Raw genomic sequence first — 16,251 nt, forward strand, 5'->3', positions numbered from 1 at the left:
CATCTGCTGCGTACGCGCGAATTTGTTCGTTATTAATTGCAATAAATGGTGCCGGCGTGGGCGCTTTTTATTTTTTGGTCGGTATGAAACGTACGTTTCTAATTTTGAGTGCGCGTAACCGGGCGATTTGAATAATTCGGCGCCCTCTGGCGGCGGGTAGCGCGCGAGAACGATAGTTTCGGTTAGATATTTCGCTGTTTCTAAGCACTGGTTATTTAAGCTAATATATATAATTTAAATTTATTTTATTATTTACAGATTATTTACAGATACTTTCTTGCTTACAATTAACAACCCTTATTTTTAATAGTTTTGCAGCTAACCTACATTTTTATATATACAACTGTCTAGATAGCTGGCCGCCCTGGATCAACGACATTAGAATAATTATTATTTTTTGCCTGAACTTTGTCTCAGTTAATGACCTGACAAGGTGCCACATCCTCGATTTCCTCACCATCCAAAGCTTTGATTTGGCACTGGCACAGGAACTGCACGATCTTCCGCTCGGCACTTGCTCGTTCCACCGGACTTAGACCGTCCAGCAGCATCTGAGCCCTGGCAAGCAGGCTTTTGGCAGGCGGTGTACTTAGCTGTTCTCGCTCCTGTTGCTGCTCGTGGTGAATCTGGGCCTGGAGCTCCCGGGATTGCTGCAGCACGGTCTCCATGTTAGCAATTACGGTGGTCAATAGTTTGTCGGAGGTTGCGGCAGGCGGTATACTGTGCTCCGTTAGAGAGGACTGGTCCTCTACAGCGGGATTCGCTTTGTCGATTGTGTGAAATATTTCCTCATTGGTAGCCGGCGTGGTGGTGGTCACCTGGAGCTGTTGTGGTGGCTCCAAAGCATGCGGTGGCGTTGCTTCGCTAAGGATAAAGTCGTAAGGCGTTGCCTGCTCCGCCTCCGATAGGATCTCAATCTCCTCATCGTAGGCCAACTCAAGATCATCCTCCAGCTCGTCGTTGTCCGTACTGTAGGGGTAGTCTGCGCCCCAGATTTGCTCCCCACTGGAGATCACCATACCCTTCGTCTGCTTGCTGGTTTTAGCCGAGGGATTTCCTGCTTTGGGAGGTCGACCACGACGCTTGATGTTCTCCAAAACCAGAGGCACTCCTTTGCGAAAGTGGCGGCCCAGAAAGAGAAGCTCGTTAAAATACCTCCACGTGATAGGCGTGGACTGGTTAATTTGATGACTGCGGTATTCCCGGGCGAAACGATCACGCAGCTTCTTCCAGCGGTTGTAGCAAAGTTCCTCTATTAAAAATGATGGACATTAAGGTCTGAAGATCAAGAGAGAAAACCCGGAGCTCACCCGACACATTTAAGTTTTCAGAGATCTCTCGCCAGGCTTCGTTTTTCGCTGCTAGGTTCTTTGAGACTCTTATCTTGTGACGATCATACAACACGGGATGAGACTTGACCAGCTCAATTAGCTGCTCGTTCAGCATGTCATCCTGGGAGTCCTCCTCCTCGTCGTCTTTCCTCCTCTTCTCCTGCTCAATGTACACTTTTGTGCGCTTTTTCCGCTCCCTTGGCTCAAAACGCATCCCGTCGAGACTCTCATTCCTTGCCAGTCCCTGTTTGTAGTGATCCTTTAGAAAGAGCAGTCGCGGAAACATGTCCCAGTAGGTGGGCTCATCCGGACGCTCCTGGAAACGGCGAAACTCTTTGCCAAAACGATCGCGAATACTCTTCCAGCGAGTAATGCACGCCCGTTCCGAGGCTCCCAACTTCTGCGAAATGGCCTTCCAGGCTGCATCCTTTTGCGCCGCATTCTTCACGCTCCTCGCGCAGTCCTTGTCGTACAGGATCGAGTGGTTCTCTATTAATTTTATAAGTTCACCGTCGTCCATTGATTTTTGCTATTATTTGTTGTTATTTATTCTAGACGATCCGGCAGCCTGGCGGGAAATATTGATAGTCGATAGGTGATGTTCCATTGCATAAAGAGGGTTGCCAGGTTATTCTGTTTAAAAAATATCCAACCTGTTTTCATGGCACTGATATCTCTCCTACATAACATTGTTAATAGAAATATTTTTGTGTATTTTAGGCATATTTATATACAAATGCCTTTAAACATATTAAAAAATCTGTACATTTATAATATATGGTAATGGTACATACATCATCTAAAATATATTTTGAATCATAATGTATCATCATTTTGTATCATTACAATAAAATTTCTAAAAATAATTGTTGCTTTACGTTTGTCAAAAGCATTTGATATGAATATCTGCGTGGCCTGATAACAACGATATTCGATGGTTCGATAGTTAAATTGTTTCATCGATGAGTTTGCGATATCTCTATTGTGCGACCTGGCAACGCTGAGAGCAAAGAAAATACGGGCAGCGTGCTCCCCGTTTTCCACCCACGTTTTTTATAATTTAATAAGTATTACGGTCTGAGACCGATTTTCTACTGCAACGGCAGCTCAGCAAGTACTGGGCGGTTGAAAATTGGAGGAGCAAATAAGCGGATAAGGCGGGTATTCCTGCAACTGCGTTTGCGGCTGTGTGCGTAAGCATTGGAATTCCCCCGTGTGTGTGGCGAGAGTTCGTCTGAGTGTGTGTGACGGACCAAAAAAGCCGACATCAGCGCCCATTTTTTGTTGTTGATTCATTAATACGCCCGTCATGCACCAGTATTGGTAAGTTGGAGCAGCGCCCCGTCTTACTCGCACTCAGCGGCGGCAGCCAAAGAATCAGTTGGTGCTAAAAGAGCGCAGGGAGCGGCAGAAGAAGAAGCGGCAGTCAACGTCATAAAATTTGTCATCGCAATTGGCACACAAAAAATAACAGTTAACTTTAACCGCCATGATCCTGCTGGAAATCAATAATCGGATTATCGAGGAGACGCTGCTGGTCAAATACCGTAATGCACAGGCTGGGTAAGTCATGGCCTTCCAGTCCCGTTTCCCCACTTTCCATTCCACCATTTTGATTTCTATGCTGCATTCCCCACCGTTCTGTTATCACCAGTCGACTTTGTTATCAGTTTCGTCGCCCTTTCTCGCTCCCTCTCGGGAATATATTTGGGTGTAGTTCCAGCCTTGAAACACTCATCGCTGCAGCTCTCTCCCTCCCACACCCGCACCCAAGTACAGTGCAGCCTCTTTTTCTTAGACAGAGCATTGGTTCATTCATTACAGCTCGTTTTTCGCATTATTAGTGCTGAATATCTGTAAAACTGACTCATCCACTGACTTGCTTTTAAAACTATACTTGATAAAAAAAGTTATAAAATGAAAACAATTAGCCAAAGGCGATCATACGGTCTGGACGTGGCTATTGACATGGTCGGAAACGCTTCCTTCTACCGTTAACATACTTTACTCTAGGAGTAACGGGTATATAAACGTCTTACTTATATAAACAGCAAATACAGGGTATTTGTGTTTAATAGCGATTATGTTTAAGATCTTATAAACTAAATGTGGTTATAAAATTATGTCAGTTTAATGTTCCTAATTGGAGTGCAGTGCAATGCTTGAACTAACTAAAGCAAGTAATTCCAAAATTAGGGCGTTAAAAGTTAAAACTCGTGGAGCCAAAGTGGCATATTTGGAAAATATTTCCTTTTGTGTCTCAAATGTTCCAAAATAAACCAAAAGACGAACGGCATCCTGAATAATCTATCATATTATGCAGATGACTTGTGTTCGTGTACAATTGCGAATAAAAATCTTCTACTTTTTTGTAATTCGGGAGTCAAAGTGGCACATCTTGCGATCTTCCTGTAACTTGTGTCTCAAATGCTCCAATATCAAATGTATAGACGAACGGCATCCTGAATAATCTATCATATTATGCAGACGACTTGTGTTCGTGTACAATTGCAAATAAAATTCTTTTACTTTTTTGTAATTCGGGAGTCAAAGTGGCACATCTTGCGATCTTCCTGTAACTTGTGTCTCAAATGCTCCAATATCAAATGTATAGACGAACGGCATCCTGAATAATCTATCATATTATGCAGACGACTTGTGTTCGTGTACAATTGCGAATAAAATTCTTCAATTTTTTTGTAATTCGGGAGTCAAAGTGGCACATCTTGCGATCTTCCTGTAACTTGTGTCTCAAATGCTCCAATATCAAATGTATAGACGAACGGCATCCTGGATAATTAATCATATTATACCAGATGACTTGTGTTCGTGTACATATAAACAAATAGTTTCATTATCCCCTATATCTCTTTTTGGGAGACAAAGTTTACATGCTAAAGATTCTTTATTTTCCGTGTCTACAAAGCTCCGATATAAATTGTGACGTTTAAATCATCTTGGAGAATCCTTTTTTTCTCTTAAGATAAATACTTTCGTCTACATTATTGCATATATCGACCTTGGAGTCAAAGTGGCATTCTTCAAAAATAATATATGATCTGTGTCTCAAAAGCTCCAACATAAACAAGATAGTCGAACGGCATCCTGGATAATCCTCATATTATAGCAGATGACTTGTGTTCGACTACAATATTATTAAATGATATAGCTCAATAATTCCTCGGGAGACAAAGTTTACATGTTAAGGATGTGGCTTCTTTTTCGTGTCTACAATGCTCCAACATAAACTGTTCGTTTAAATCTTCTTTTTCAATTTATTTTATTGCCAAAGATGGTTGTCTACTGCACAATAATAACTAGCCAGACATTTGGGTGGAGTTAAAGTGGCATATGTTAAAATAAATACTTTCGTCTACATTTTTGCATATATCGTCCTTGGAGTCAAAGTGGCATTCTTCAAAAATAATATTTGATCTGTGTCTCAAAAGCTCCAACATAAACAAGATAGTCGAACGGCATCCTGGATAATCCTCATATTATAGCAGATGACTTGTGTTCGACTACAATATTATTAAATGATATAGCTCAATAATTCCTCGGGTTGGCGAACGGCATTCTGCTTAATTACTAATATTAAGACAGATGACTTGTGTTCGTGTACAACTTGTAAATTCTTCAAAGACAAAGATGGAGAAAAAGTTTACATGCTAAAGTATTTTTCTTTTCCGTGTCTACAATACTCCAATATTAAATGAACGCCCAAATCATCTTGGATATAATTATATTTCCACTGATAAATACAATCGTTCACATTGTTCATATGTAATTGAATTGGAGCCAAAGTGGCACACTTAAGCACTTTTTATTTGTGTCTCGAATGCTCCCATATGAAATGGCCAATACGAACGGCATCCTGAATAATTAAGCATATTATAACAGATGACTTGTGTTCGTGTACAATAGCTCCTGGTAGCCTTACACTCCTTCATGGAACTCCCGTCTCCGGAGACAAAGTTTACGTGCTAAGGACAAGATCTTTTTCGTGTCTACAATGCGCCAAGAATTCATCCCTTGAATTTTACATTTTGGTTTTGGATGCATTTTAGGTGGCATTCTGTGGATATTTCAATATTATACCTGTCGACTTCTTGGTTTATATTTTAGGTAGCATAATTCAAAACTTTTTCTTCATTGTGAGTGAGTCCCTAAATATAAAATGAATTGTAAGAAGCAATCCACAGTTCATGTAATTAAATTAAATTACAATTACATATCGAGATTGCAGCATTCGGAAACGCAAAAATTTTAATTAATTGTTGCTAGTTTCTTTTGAAAGATAATATGGTATAAGCCAGTTTTTGTTATAAGATACGGTGGGGTGTCTGAAGCATGAATAATAAAAAGCCGATCTCATTAATTACTTCTAAACTCTCTTTCCAGACTGAAGCCTGAATCGATAGACATACGAATAGCAGACTTTGACGGCGTGCTTTATCACATTTCCAATGTGAATGGCGATAAAACAAAAGTTCGGGTGGGTGTACCTAAACAATTCTTTTAGAAAAGAACCGGCATTAACGAAATCAAACTTCTCTTGTGCTGCGAAACAGATCAGTATTTCCCTGAAATTCTACAAACAGCTGCAAGAACATGGAGCTGACGAGTTGCTGAAGCGTGAATATGGCAGTCTGCTCACAGACACGGAAGAAGGTCTGTTGGTACTGAGTTTGGCATTTCAAGAAGTTAATTATTCTCGTCTAACTGCAGGCTACAATGTTTCCGTACTTATCAACCTGGAGGAGATTCCCGAAGACTGCGAACAAATCGCAAAGAAAATCGGTCTACTGAAGCGCAACTGTTTCGCCTCCGTTTTTGAAAAGTATTTCGACTATCAGGAACAGGGCGAAGAGGGTCAAAAGCGTGCCGTAATTAACTACCGCAACGATGAGACTTTGTAAGTCAGAATAATATGTTAAGGGCTCGCCCAAGGTCTGACAAACTATATACGATTCGCAGATATGTGGAAGCCAAGCCTGATCGTGTCACCGTCGTCTTCAGCACCATTTTTCGGGACGAAGACGATGTTATTATCGGCAAAGTATTTATGCAGGAATTGAGGGAAGGTAGGCGTGCGTCGCACACTGCACCGCAAGTGCTCTTTTCGCATCGAGAACCACCATTGGAATTGGCCAACACGGACGCTAGGGTGGGCGACAATATCGGCTATGTCACATTCGGTATGTTTCAGCTTGAATGATAAAGAATATGGTTTGGAGCCAAAGTTTACATGTTAAAGTGTCCTCGTCATTTTCGTGTCTACAATGCTCCCATATAAATAGTATCGTTAAATTTATCTTGGACATTCTATTATATATCCAATGGTAAATACTTTCGGGCATAATAATGTATAATGTCTTCTGTGGAGTCAAAGTGGCATGTTTTAAAATAACATTTGATCTGTGTCTCAAAAGCTCCAAAATCAACCAGATATGCGAACGGCATCCTGCATATCCATTATGTTATAGCAGATGACTTGTGTTTGTGTACAGTAATACTATATCCCAGACTTCCTTTACAAATGGAGACAAAGTCTACATTTTGACAGTATTATCGATCTCGTGTCTACAATGCTCCAAATTCAATGTAACCAGTCATCCGAAGCGGTATTTCTTTGGCTGATTTTTTTTTGGTTTTTAATACTTACCTTTAAACCTGTTTCTAATGCTCCAATATTAATAACGAGTAATTACTTATTTATTGCAGTACTCTTCCCTCGACATACCAACAAAGAAACAAGGGACAATACCATTAACTTAATTCACATGTTCCGAGATTACTTGCACTACCACATTAAGGTAATCGTTGTATGCAGCTCAACCTCTCTAAAATATATTTAATACCCATTTTTGAGCAGTGTTCAAAGGCTTACATTCATTCGCGGATGCGGGCAAAAACCTCGGATTTCCTCAAGGTGCTAAATCGAGCAAGGCCCGAGCCGAAAAACACGGAGAAGAAAACTATAACGTAAGCATTGGACTTTCCATAATGATTTCTGTGTATTAAATTACAATTTTTTTCAGGGGGAGAACTTTTAAACGCATCGAATGATGTGTGCATTATATTTAGTTGTTTTTATATAAATACAAAATATAAATGGTGTATTAAAATGCGATATCCGAACATAATTTTGTCCAAGCAATGGAAAATCGAAAATCCAACATAAACTAAACCAGATAACAAAACAAAACAAAGTATTCCAAAAAGAACCGTAAGGCTAAATGTAAGCTCAGCAAAAAAATGAACAAAGAATTAATAATTACGCGTTAGTAAATTAATTGTATGTTTTTTGTCGAGTCATCGTCAAATCCGTGTCTCCGCCAATTTGTTACAGTCACAGCTGAGCCGCATTTTAAACAAATACACGTAGGTTTAAGTGCAACAAGAACTAAAACTACCATGTCAAAGCGAGCAACACGACTAAGGGATGCCACCAACTTGTTATACAGTCGCAATGGAGGATTTATCCCCGCAATTAGCCTATATGTGTAGAAAACACATTTAAAAACGTACTGCAAATATTAACAAACCTTTGATACAGCAATCGGAATTAATAAAATCGAGAAAATCAAACTGCAATGTAAAATATAAAACCCACTCTTTTAATCTCTGATGTAAGCGCACGAATACACTTTATTTTCCAGCTTATTAGCTTTTAATTGCATTAGATTAGATATAAGGTTACTAATATTTCGCTTAAGTATGCACCATCCTATAAAAGGCACTTAGATCTTAAACTTAACATTCTGCTTCGCGTTCATGCTCTCCATGCTGGCCTGGAAATTCAGATAGTCGCTCTGGATGCGGGCACAAACTGAAAGCAATGATTAGGTAAAGTAAGTTGGGACCAAGGAGCACTTCGACTGAAACTTTTTAGATGTGCTACTTACAGTGGCAGTGTTCTTTGCGATAGAGAGTTTTCTGCTTAAGTACTTCCGATAGTTTGTACAGGGTGCGGGTGAATTTACAGAGCCCCTAGGGATCATCGTACTGTTCCAATTTGATATAAGCAAGTGCTATGATAAAGGCGAGATGGATAGAATAAGTGGGTTGTACGCAGTGTAACACTGGGAAAATTCTCTCCAAAGCTAAGAAAAGGTATATATGTAGGTAAAAAGCAGTTTTGGAGGCCGAAGATCTAATGCTTTATGCTATTTTTATACCTGTTACTCGTAGAGTAAAGGTGTATACTACACACGTGTTGAAAAGTTGAAAAGGAAGCGTTTCCGACCATATAAAGTAGCATCCTCTCTTGTTTGAACTGTTATTGCCCTTAAAAAATGTGCATGTAATCGGAACTTTTATATAATTGTTATACCCAAATTATTATTTTAAAAGCAAATTCGATTTTTTTGCCATACTAATTGGTGTCCTCCCTTAAATACAACAATTTTGAAATGTCTTATACACTTTTTAATATTCAGCTTGATAATACCAATCTTTAAGAAATCCCTTTACATTCAAGATCTTCATTCCAGATTCTCACTTCAGAAAGACTTTTCCTCAGTGTGCAGTAACTAGCGTGCGACAAGAGGAGTCAGCTGGAGGAGTCGTTTATCATTTTGTATATATACAAATGCGTGAGCTCGTGTGGGAGGAAGGTGGGTGGATGGGGTGGTTGGGATGGGAGGAAAGAGCTTCAGACAGGAAAAGGGCTTGGCTCGCATTAGGGTGACAGAAAAAGTGGGGCAGTTGGTACACAGGTCTTCTACAGTTCTACATGTATATGTATGAACGGTGGTAATGAGATGGCGGAGCCACTTTCTCACCCTTCTGCAGGTCCATGTCGTCCATTTCGGAGTTCTTGATCTGCTGCAGCTTCTCGCGGAACTTCTTTGTGATCTGCTTGCGTTGGTAGTCAGCCTCGATTTCCTGCTTGGTGCGCGGAATACGGAATCGAATGCAGCAGCATACCATTATCACTGCGGAATGGTCTCGATTAAATTGGGTCCTTGTGATGCGGTCACTTGTGATGTACTCACTTATTAGGAGGAGGACGCCCAGAACGGCAGCGATAATGTGCCACACTCGGAAACCCGCAATGACCACACTTTCCAGCCACATTTCATCGAAGATATCGGAATCGTCATCCATTTTCCTCTTGACTTGTGAGCTCTCCCAGGTGCTTGAACCGCCTGAACCGAGTAGCTCCCGAAATACGTCCGGCTGTCTAGCCAATCCAGTTCCTACTGCTGGCCCAGGAACTGGTCCGTACTGGCCTGGCCCACCAAATAAGTTGGTAAGGGAGGCGCGGCCCCACACACTCCCTTTGAAAAAATAATTTGCGGGGTGTAGCCATGTGGCGGCAAAATGGCTAACTTGTAAAATAACAAACAAAGGAGCCATCCCCTACCGCGGACAAATGAAGCCTGAAACTAGAAAAGGCAATGATAGATATTTTACTAGACACAGGGAAGGATTGCTTTCGATGTAGGATTCTGAAAAACCTTTGTACATTAATAACGAACCGTTTTATGGTTAGTCCTGGATAATCCTGGATCATGTTCTGGAGTAAATATTCTTGAAAAACACGATGAAACAAATTTCCCAATTTCCATAGTAATTTTGATTTTAAAGTAGTATTATATTGTAGTTTCTTCACATCTGTCCAAAAGACTGTGAAAAGACTCAACCTCCTCTGTTAAAATCCGTCCCTGATTCATTGTGGATATGAATGCGAAAATGACAACAAACTCGACTCGAGTCCAAGAAACTGGGTGCGGTGCCGCATGCCTCAGGATAAAGACCCACTCACTTTACATACCGAAGGGATCGGGGGAGCAAACTACGGGGAATCGGGGCCAGGACAGTCCTCCCCCAACATAGGACAACATGCAAGTGGTTAGTTAGACGGGCATGGTCACCTGCTGGTCACACCCAATTGGTTTGGTTACTTCCCCGCTCACTGAGATGGTAACTGCTAAAGTCTGGGCGGGATTTGGCGGCGCCGAAATGTGGCCTAATGACTGTGAAATAAAGGAATTGGCGTCCGGAGTTACATATGTGTGAATGCAATTACTCAATTAGACAGAAAGGACGAGGTCCTTTTATCAATTATACACTTTCCAGATAACAATTTATGATTGAAAAAAGTCTGCTATCTTATTTGATGTCAAACAATGTTTAGACATTTTAATAATAGTATTAAGTCTTAGATTATTAAATCCTACATAACCAATTTTCCATCAATCAATACAAAAATGTTTATTATCATGCTGATGGATATAAAATGGAATATAACGAGGAGGATGTCCAAATACCAGTAGTCTTACCATCTACAACTTTTTAAAACTAAGTGAAAGGTATTTCTGGAAGCGATGACACTCTGGATCGAAACTTAAACTAAGAGTATATCCCTAGTGTCAACTGAAGCCTATAATTATGATTTGAAACTATTAACTTACTTTCAAAGAACCGCGTCGTGTCTATCGAATGGTGGCGCCACCTAGAAGGACGAAGTCCGCGATGGCTGAGCCCGTTTCCGTTCACAATGGACCCAAAAATGGCACTCGCCGGGAATGAGTGGCATGCGCAGGAGACCTCGGAGTCGCCCCAGCGAGTTGGGGCAGCACTCATTCACCTACTCATTCAACAAAATATGTGCTATGTGCTATCCCGAATCAGTTTCAGTTCAGGCTCTCGTTCGGTGGCACATCGGTGGCGCTCGTCGCAGAAAAGGCATGCAGAGAAAATCTAGAAAGTAGTTGCTGAAAAAAGCAGAGCGCAGGCAACCCAGGCTGAGGAACCATTAGGGGAAAATCGAAGTCGAGGGGCGATTATATTGCGAATCGGATGGAGCATATATCCCCGCTGTGGCATTATCCTTCGGATCGAATCGAGGCGAAATCGAATTGAATCGGGCTCGGGCCAGTGTGTGTGTGCGCTGTGTGCTGTGAGTGCCAGTTCCGAGAGTGTGTGAGTGTGCGGAGTACATATGTAATAGGGCCATGAAGTTTTATTGAAAAACGAGGCAGAGACAAGGCGAAAGGCCATAAGAATTGGGCCCGCAGCCCCCCGGAAAACCCCGACACGCCCCTTCGCAAGGAGTCACTGTGTAGCTGTGAAAAAAGCATGCCCCATGCAGCAAAACTGTGCCCATGTGGCTCCAAATGGGAGGAGTCGCCCATTTGGTAACGTCGTGCAGCTGAAAAATTCTGAATCACAAATCTGTTGAGCGAAAATCGAAGAGGGCTGAGTAAAAACCTATATATGCACCTCCAATAGTCGGGAATAACGCAGAAAGTAAAACAAATTGCTCAACTTGCTGCTGTGTGCGAAAAATCGGGCCAAAATGTGCGAGCGTGAGCGTAAAGTGCGTGGGTGTGTGTGAAAGGTGTAAAAAATGTACATTCTGTGAATTGGCCACATAAAAAAGAGAAAAGAAAAGGAAAACGAGTAACGAGTGTAACGACAGACGTTATATTCAGAGCCGATTCGTAGTTCTTGCTTTTGTTGCCACTTCGTTGTTTGCCCGCAAGAGTAAGGCAAACACTTAGGCCCCAAAATGCCCAGAGATCTCGACTCCGGCTCCAGTTCCAAGACCGATTCCATAACCGATTCCGTCTCCGCTTCCGGCTCCGGCTCCAACTCCGGCGAATCCGGGGTTGGCCATAGCTATATTCCCGGGCAGCAGCATCAGCACCTCTACCAGCATACTTCGCGTCCACCCACGCTGTGAATCCCCCACTTATCTGACTCAGATTCAGATTCAGAATCAGATACAGATACAGATACAGATTCAGACAAAGATCAAAGATCTCCAGCACCTGCAAGCGCCACTGCAATTAGAAGCATATTATCCACAAATCAATATTAATCACCAAATCAGCAAAGTAAGCACCGCTTTTCGTTTGTTCGAGCCACACACGCCAAACATAACGCCAATCAAAACCCAAACATGTAGCTAGCCATGCAATTGGTTTTCCTCCTCGGGGGCTTAAGTATAAAGTATTTACATATATTTCAGATGTATTAATGCTTTTTTTTACTTGGATTTAATATGCATTTCAAAACTATCGCAAAGTCTGCGATAATTTCGATAGGTTTTATTTTACCAGAAGGCCCACAGACTTTGGCTTTCAGAACTTTTTTTTTCGTTTGTAAATTATATATTTGGGTTAATTTTTTAAATAAATACTGTCAAACAGAAATATAATATAAATTAAATTGAATAACATTTGGATAAAGTGCTAATTGTAGGCGTATAATAAGCACTTTGTGAGACTTATTTCTGAGCATAAATACTTAAGCTCCCTGATTTTTGATAATGAAACATTAAATTCTATTATAAATTGTATTTCTTTTCTTATAATTACAAAAACAAACAGATACTGATCTGTGACAACTTGATCATTATTATAGATTAGCTTAAGGCTTTTATATTGCATTAATTCTAAAGTCGGTATTTCAATATTTCTTCTTTCAACTAAGGATTACTTAAAATATGGAAGTATTTGGTTTTAACTCCTTCTATACAAACTTTTTTGGGTTGTCACTTTTGGTTTCTCATACAAGTTTAGTGACTTGTTGAGCCATTCCGTTGCCAAGTGGACTTTGGTGTGGTTAATGTTGTTTTTAAGAATTCAATTTGATTATGATCGTTTTGATGGCTTAATTCTTTTAAACAGTTGGACACTATTGCAACTAAACTTTAAATTTAAGAATCTATCTTTAATTACGCGAGTTAAACACTCGTTTTTTTTGCTTGAGCTTAAACCTTAACCTAATAGCACGTAATTTTACGACTAGCTTTGGATGGTATCCAAATGCTTGGACTTCTTGCAGAGTGGCGTCGAACCCAAAGAGGCTGTACGAATAAAGTTTGAATGAAAAACGTGAATGTACTTTTCGTTTGTGTTGGTGCCTACAGTTTGGGAACGTGTGTGCATGGGTTGTCGTCGAACTACAAGGCGCGAAGTAACGTGATGTCACATCTTTCATGGTAGAAGTTCTGGAAAACAGGCATAAAAACTAAATATTAAAAAAGAAAAACAATAATTTAAAGTTATAATTACTATTATACAAATTTCCATTGAACTATACAATTTCTGAAAAAGAAATAATTTTCATAATTTACAACACAAGTTGAATTTAGCCTGCTATTTAATTTAGTTATAAAACTAAACTTTAGTTAATTAAAAATACCGCACGGCTTACGATGTTTAAATTAAATACCGAAAAAGATTGTAAAAAGCGCGCGAAGGTGAATTTCGTGCTTAGGGCCCTATATCTGCGCTCCTCTACCGCAAGCATAGCTTACGGGCGACCCATTGCAGCCGCATAGTGCCGTTGCTTCGCACACCTCACCTCGGGATCCAATCAGATGTTCAGTGCCAACTCGAACGAACACGTCGAACCAAAGTGACAGCGCAGTGTGTTCGACGTCGAAAGTCGGGGGCTCTATAAAGTTTATTCTCCCCACAAGTCAGTGGATGCGGTTGAAATCAGTCGTAAAATAAAACAAGGCAGAGTAGCAGGCTCGGCGAATTAAATGTAATTAAGTGCATTTAAGTTTTAGCTTACGTGCTTCGATTCCACATTTAACGGGCAGCAAAGCGGCGAAAACCCCGAGCTCTCCCAAACTCGCGGTTGTTCCTTTTGTTTTAGAGAATTTCGCATGTGCTGTCATCGGAATATTCATCGTATTTGCGCGTGTGTTTGTGTGGAGAGCGTGGTAGAAGCTCCACCACATTTGTTATGTCAATAATTAGCGGCACAAAAAACGATGTCAGAAATGCGTGGAGGTGTCGATCATATGGAAAACTTTCCCGCTATATAAATCCCCAAAAAACTGCACTTGGCCATCACGTGGAGAATTGATTTTTTGCCAAAAACGCGAGTACTTCATTTGCTCTTTCTGTCGGGAAATCCAACGGGAGAGCGGGCTCTGTTTGCCAGTCCAATTGGATTATGCCCGGTCGGGCTTTGTCCAATTGCCAGATTCTTGTTGGCGCTGCTGTCTCCTCTTTTTGAATTACATTAAATATTTAAAGCATATGCAAATTTGAACAGTGGCCCCGTAAAAGGAATAAAGGACCTTACCTGCTTGTTGTTCCTGGGCTCCTTCTGTTGTTGCTGTAGTTGCTGCGGTTGTTTTAGTTGCTGCTGTGCACCAGATGACACGCCTGCCCTTTCCCAGTTCTCTTCGGTCCGCCAGAGATGACCGCGAACTAAACTTTTTCTAAATACATATGTACGTATGTACATAGCTATGTTTATTCGGGGAATATTTAAGAAAGTTATCACTTTCTTAGTTCCGGTCCATAACTTAACACCGAACCAAAGTTCCGGAACTAAAACCGTCTCTTACTTAAGACAGTAATAGTAGTTTCATTAAATTATTCAACTAAATGTGATTTAAAAATGATATGCATATTTTAAGAAAAATATAAATGTGTTAGTACGATATATTTGATTCCTACAATATGCATTTTAACCCACAGTTTTAATTAATATTTTAAGTAGAATCAACCATTTTAGATCTCTTAGATCCATGTTATACTTATAAAATATTCTTTTAAGAGACAACTTTGGGAGATTGGGAAGAATGACGGACTGGCCAATCCGATATGCCCCGAGGCTCATCTCTATTTGGCGGCTTTTCTTCGGGCTTCCAGAGCCTTCAGTGTCGTGAAAATGATTTTTATACCCGTTACTCGTAGAGTAAAAGGGTATACTAGATTCGTTGAAAAGTATGTAACAGGCAGAAGGAAGCGTTTCCGACCATATAAAGTATATATATTTTTGATCAGGATCAATAGCCGAGTCGATCTGGCCATGTCCGTCTGTCCGTCCGTCTGTCCGTCCGTCTGTCCGTCTGTCCGTCTGTCCGTCCGTATGAACGTCGAGATCTCAGGAACTACAAAAGCTAGAAAGTTGATATTAAGCATACATACTCCAGAGACATAGAAGCAGCGCAAGTTTGTCGATTCATGTTGCTACGCCCACTCTAACGCCCACAAACCGCCCAAAACTGCCACGCCCACACTTTTGAAAAATGTTTTGATATTTTTTCATTTTTATATTGGTCTTGTAATTTTCTATCGATTTACCAAAAAACTTTTTGCCACGCCCACTCTAACGCCCTCAAACCGGCCAAAGCTGCTACGCCCACACTTTTGAAAAATGTTTTGATATTTTTTCATTTTTATATTGGTCTTGTAAATTTCTATCGATTTGCCAAAAAACTTTCTGCCACGCCCACTATAACGCCTACAAACCGCCAAAAATTGTGTTTAAGACTCTCCTCCCTTCCACTAGCTGAGTAACGGGTATCAGATAGTCGGGGAACTCGACTATAGCGTTCTCTCTTGTTTTTTTTGTGGTGAGGGTTACCCCTTTCTTTTTGGGGGTCTGTCGGCCTGAGCCTTTTCTTTTTGCAATACCTCCTTTTTAGTGTTTTACTGCTTACCCAAATGCCGACACCCGAAATCACTCACACTCGTCGTGGTTTTCCTTTGCAGCAGCTGTGGCTTCCATCTCCGTGCTCCCATTTTCCACACCTTCCCCGTTTTCCCCGATTCAAATGCATTTCGATTGCTTCGTTATGTGAGTGCACTCAACTTGGGGGCTGCGTACTTGTATGAGTGTGTGTGTGTGTGTGTGTGTGTGTGGAGAGGAAGAGGGATTCTTAAAAAGCGTTTTCCTTGATGCCATGTGTCTGTAATGCAACGGTTGTCTATCCTGCGCCGCCTCGTGTCTTTTCCTAGCTGCTGTTTCCATTTCGCACGAACGCTTTCCCGGTCCAACAGTCCCCATGTCCTTGTCAACCCCCCACCCCACACCCCCTTTTGGCCCACTTGTGCGACACGTGCTCATTATGCCGCTTCAATTTTTACTCCACTTTTCGACTGCCGCTGCCGTGTGACTCCTTCTGCGGAGGTTCCTCAAGACAACAGTTTGC

General features: G+C 41.1%; 3 protein-coding genes and 1 long non-coding RNA gene across 5 annotated transcripts; 1 reads left to right on the forward strand and 3 right to left on the reverse strand.

The window, feature by feature from the left end:
- Nucleotides 1-228: 228 nt before the first annotated feature.
- On the reverse strand, nt 229-1,909 carry LOC120446521 (transcription factor Adf-1). The gene is made up of 2 exons (XM_039627533.2): nt 1,311-1,909; nt 229-1,252 (listed from the first exon to the last, which is right to left on the reverse strand). Exons 1-2 carry the CDS (start codon nt 1,849-1,851, stop codon nt 414-416), a joined length of 1,380 nt encoding a protein of 459 aa, XP_039483467.1. The 5' UTR covers nt 1,852-1,909; the 3' UTR covers nt 229-413.
- A 398-nt stretch (nt 1,910-2,307) lies between these two features.
- LOC120446021 (actin-related protein 2/3 complex subunit 2) lies at nt 2,308-7,942 on the forward strand. Its single transcript, XM_039626776.2, has 8 exons — nt 2,308-2,894; nt 5,733-5,826; nt 5,903-6,002; nt 6,060-6,246; nt 6,309-6,529; nt 7,056-7,147; nt 7,207-7,316; nt 7,373-7,942. Exons 1-8 carry the CDS (start codon nt 2,821-2,823, stop codon nt 7,398-7,400), a joined length of 906 nt encoding a protein of 301 aa, XP_039482710.1. The 5' UTR covers nt 2,308-2,820; the 3' UTR covers nt 7,401-7,942.
- A 56-nt stretch (nt 7,943-7,998) lies between these two features.
- Nucleotides 7,999-9,488, reverse strand: LOC120446062 (transmembrane inner ear expressed protein). Of its 2 annotated transcripts, XR_005615808.1 has the most exons (4): nt 9,332-9,488; nt 9,119-9,271; nt 8,240-8,365; nt 8,055-8,163 (listed from the first exon to the last, which is right to left on the reverse strand). XR_005615808.1 is itself a non-coding variant. In XM_039626837.1 (3 exons), the coding sequence occupies exons 1-3, from the start codon at nt 9,441-9,443 to the stop codon at nt 8,075-8,077; spliced, it is 354 nt and encodes a 117-aa protein (XP_039482771.1). In that variant the 5' UTR covers nt 9,444-9,488; the 3' UTR covers nt 7,999-8,074. The 2 variants fall into 2 exon arrangements, 1 of the variants encoding a protein (XP_039482771.1); XM_039626837.1 differs by lacking the exon at nt 8,240-8,365 and having other exon boundaries at nt 7,999-8,163.
- A 3,564-nt stretch (nt 9,489-13,052) lies between these two features.
- Nucleotides 13,053-14,642, reverse strand: LOC120446509. The gene is made up of 4 exons (XR_005615856.1): nt 14,391-14,642; nt 13,872-14,313; nt 13,217-13,299; nt 13,053-13,155 (listed from the first exon to the last, which is right to left on the reverse strand). It is a non-coding gene; the product is annotated as an uncharacterized LOC120446509 (long non-coding RNA).
- Between the last annotated feature and the right edge of the window lie 1,609 nt (nt 14,643-16,251).

The sequence above is a fragment of the Drosophila santomea genome, chromosome 2R (assembly GCF_016746245.2).
Source record: "Drosophila santomea strain STO CAGO 1482 chromosome 2R, Prin_Dsan_1.1, whole genome shotgun sequence".
Lineage (NCBI taxonomy): Eukaryota > Metazoa > Arthropoda > Insecta > Diptera > Drosophilidae > Drosophila > Drosophila santomea.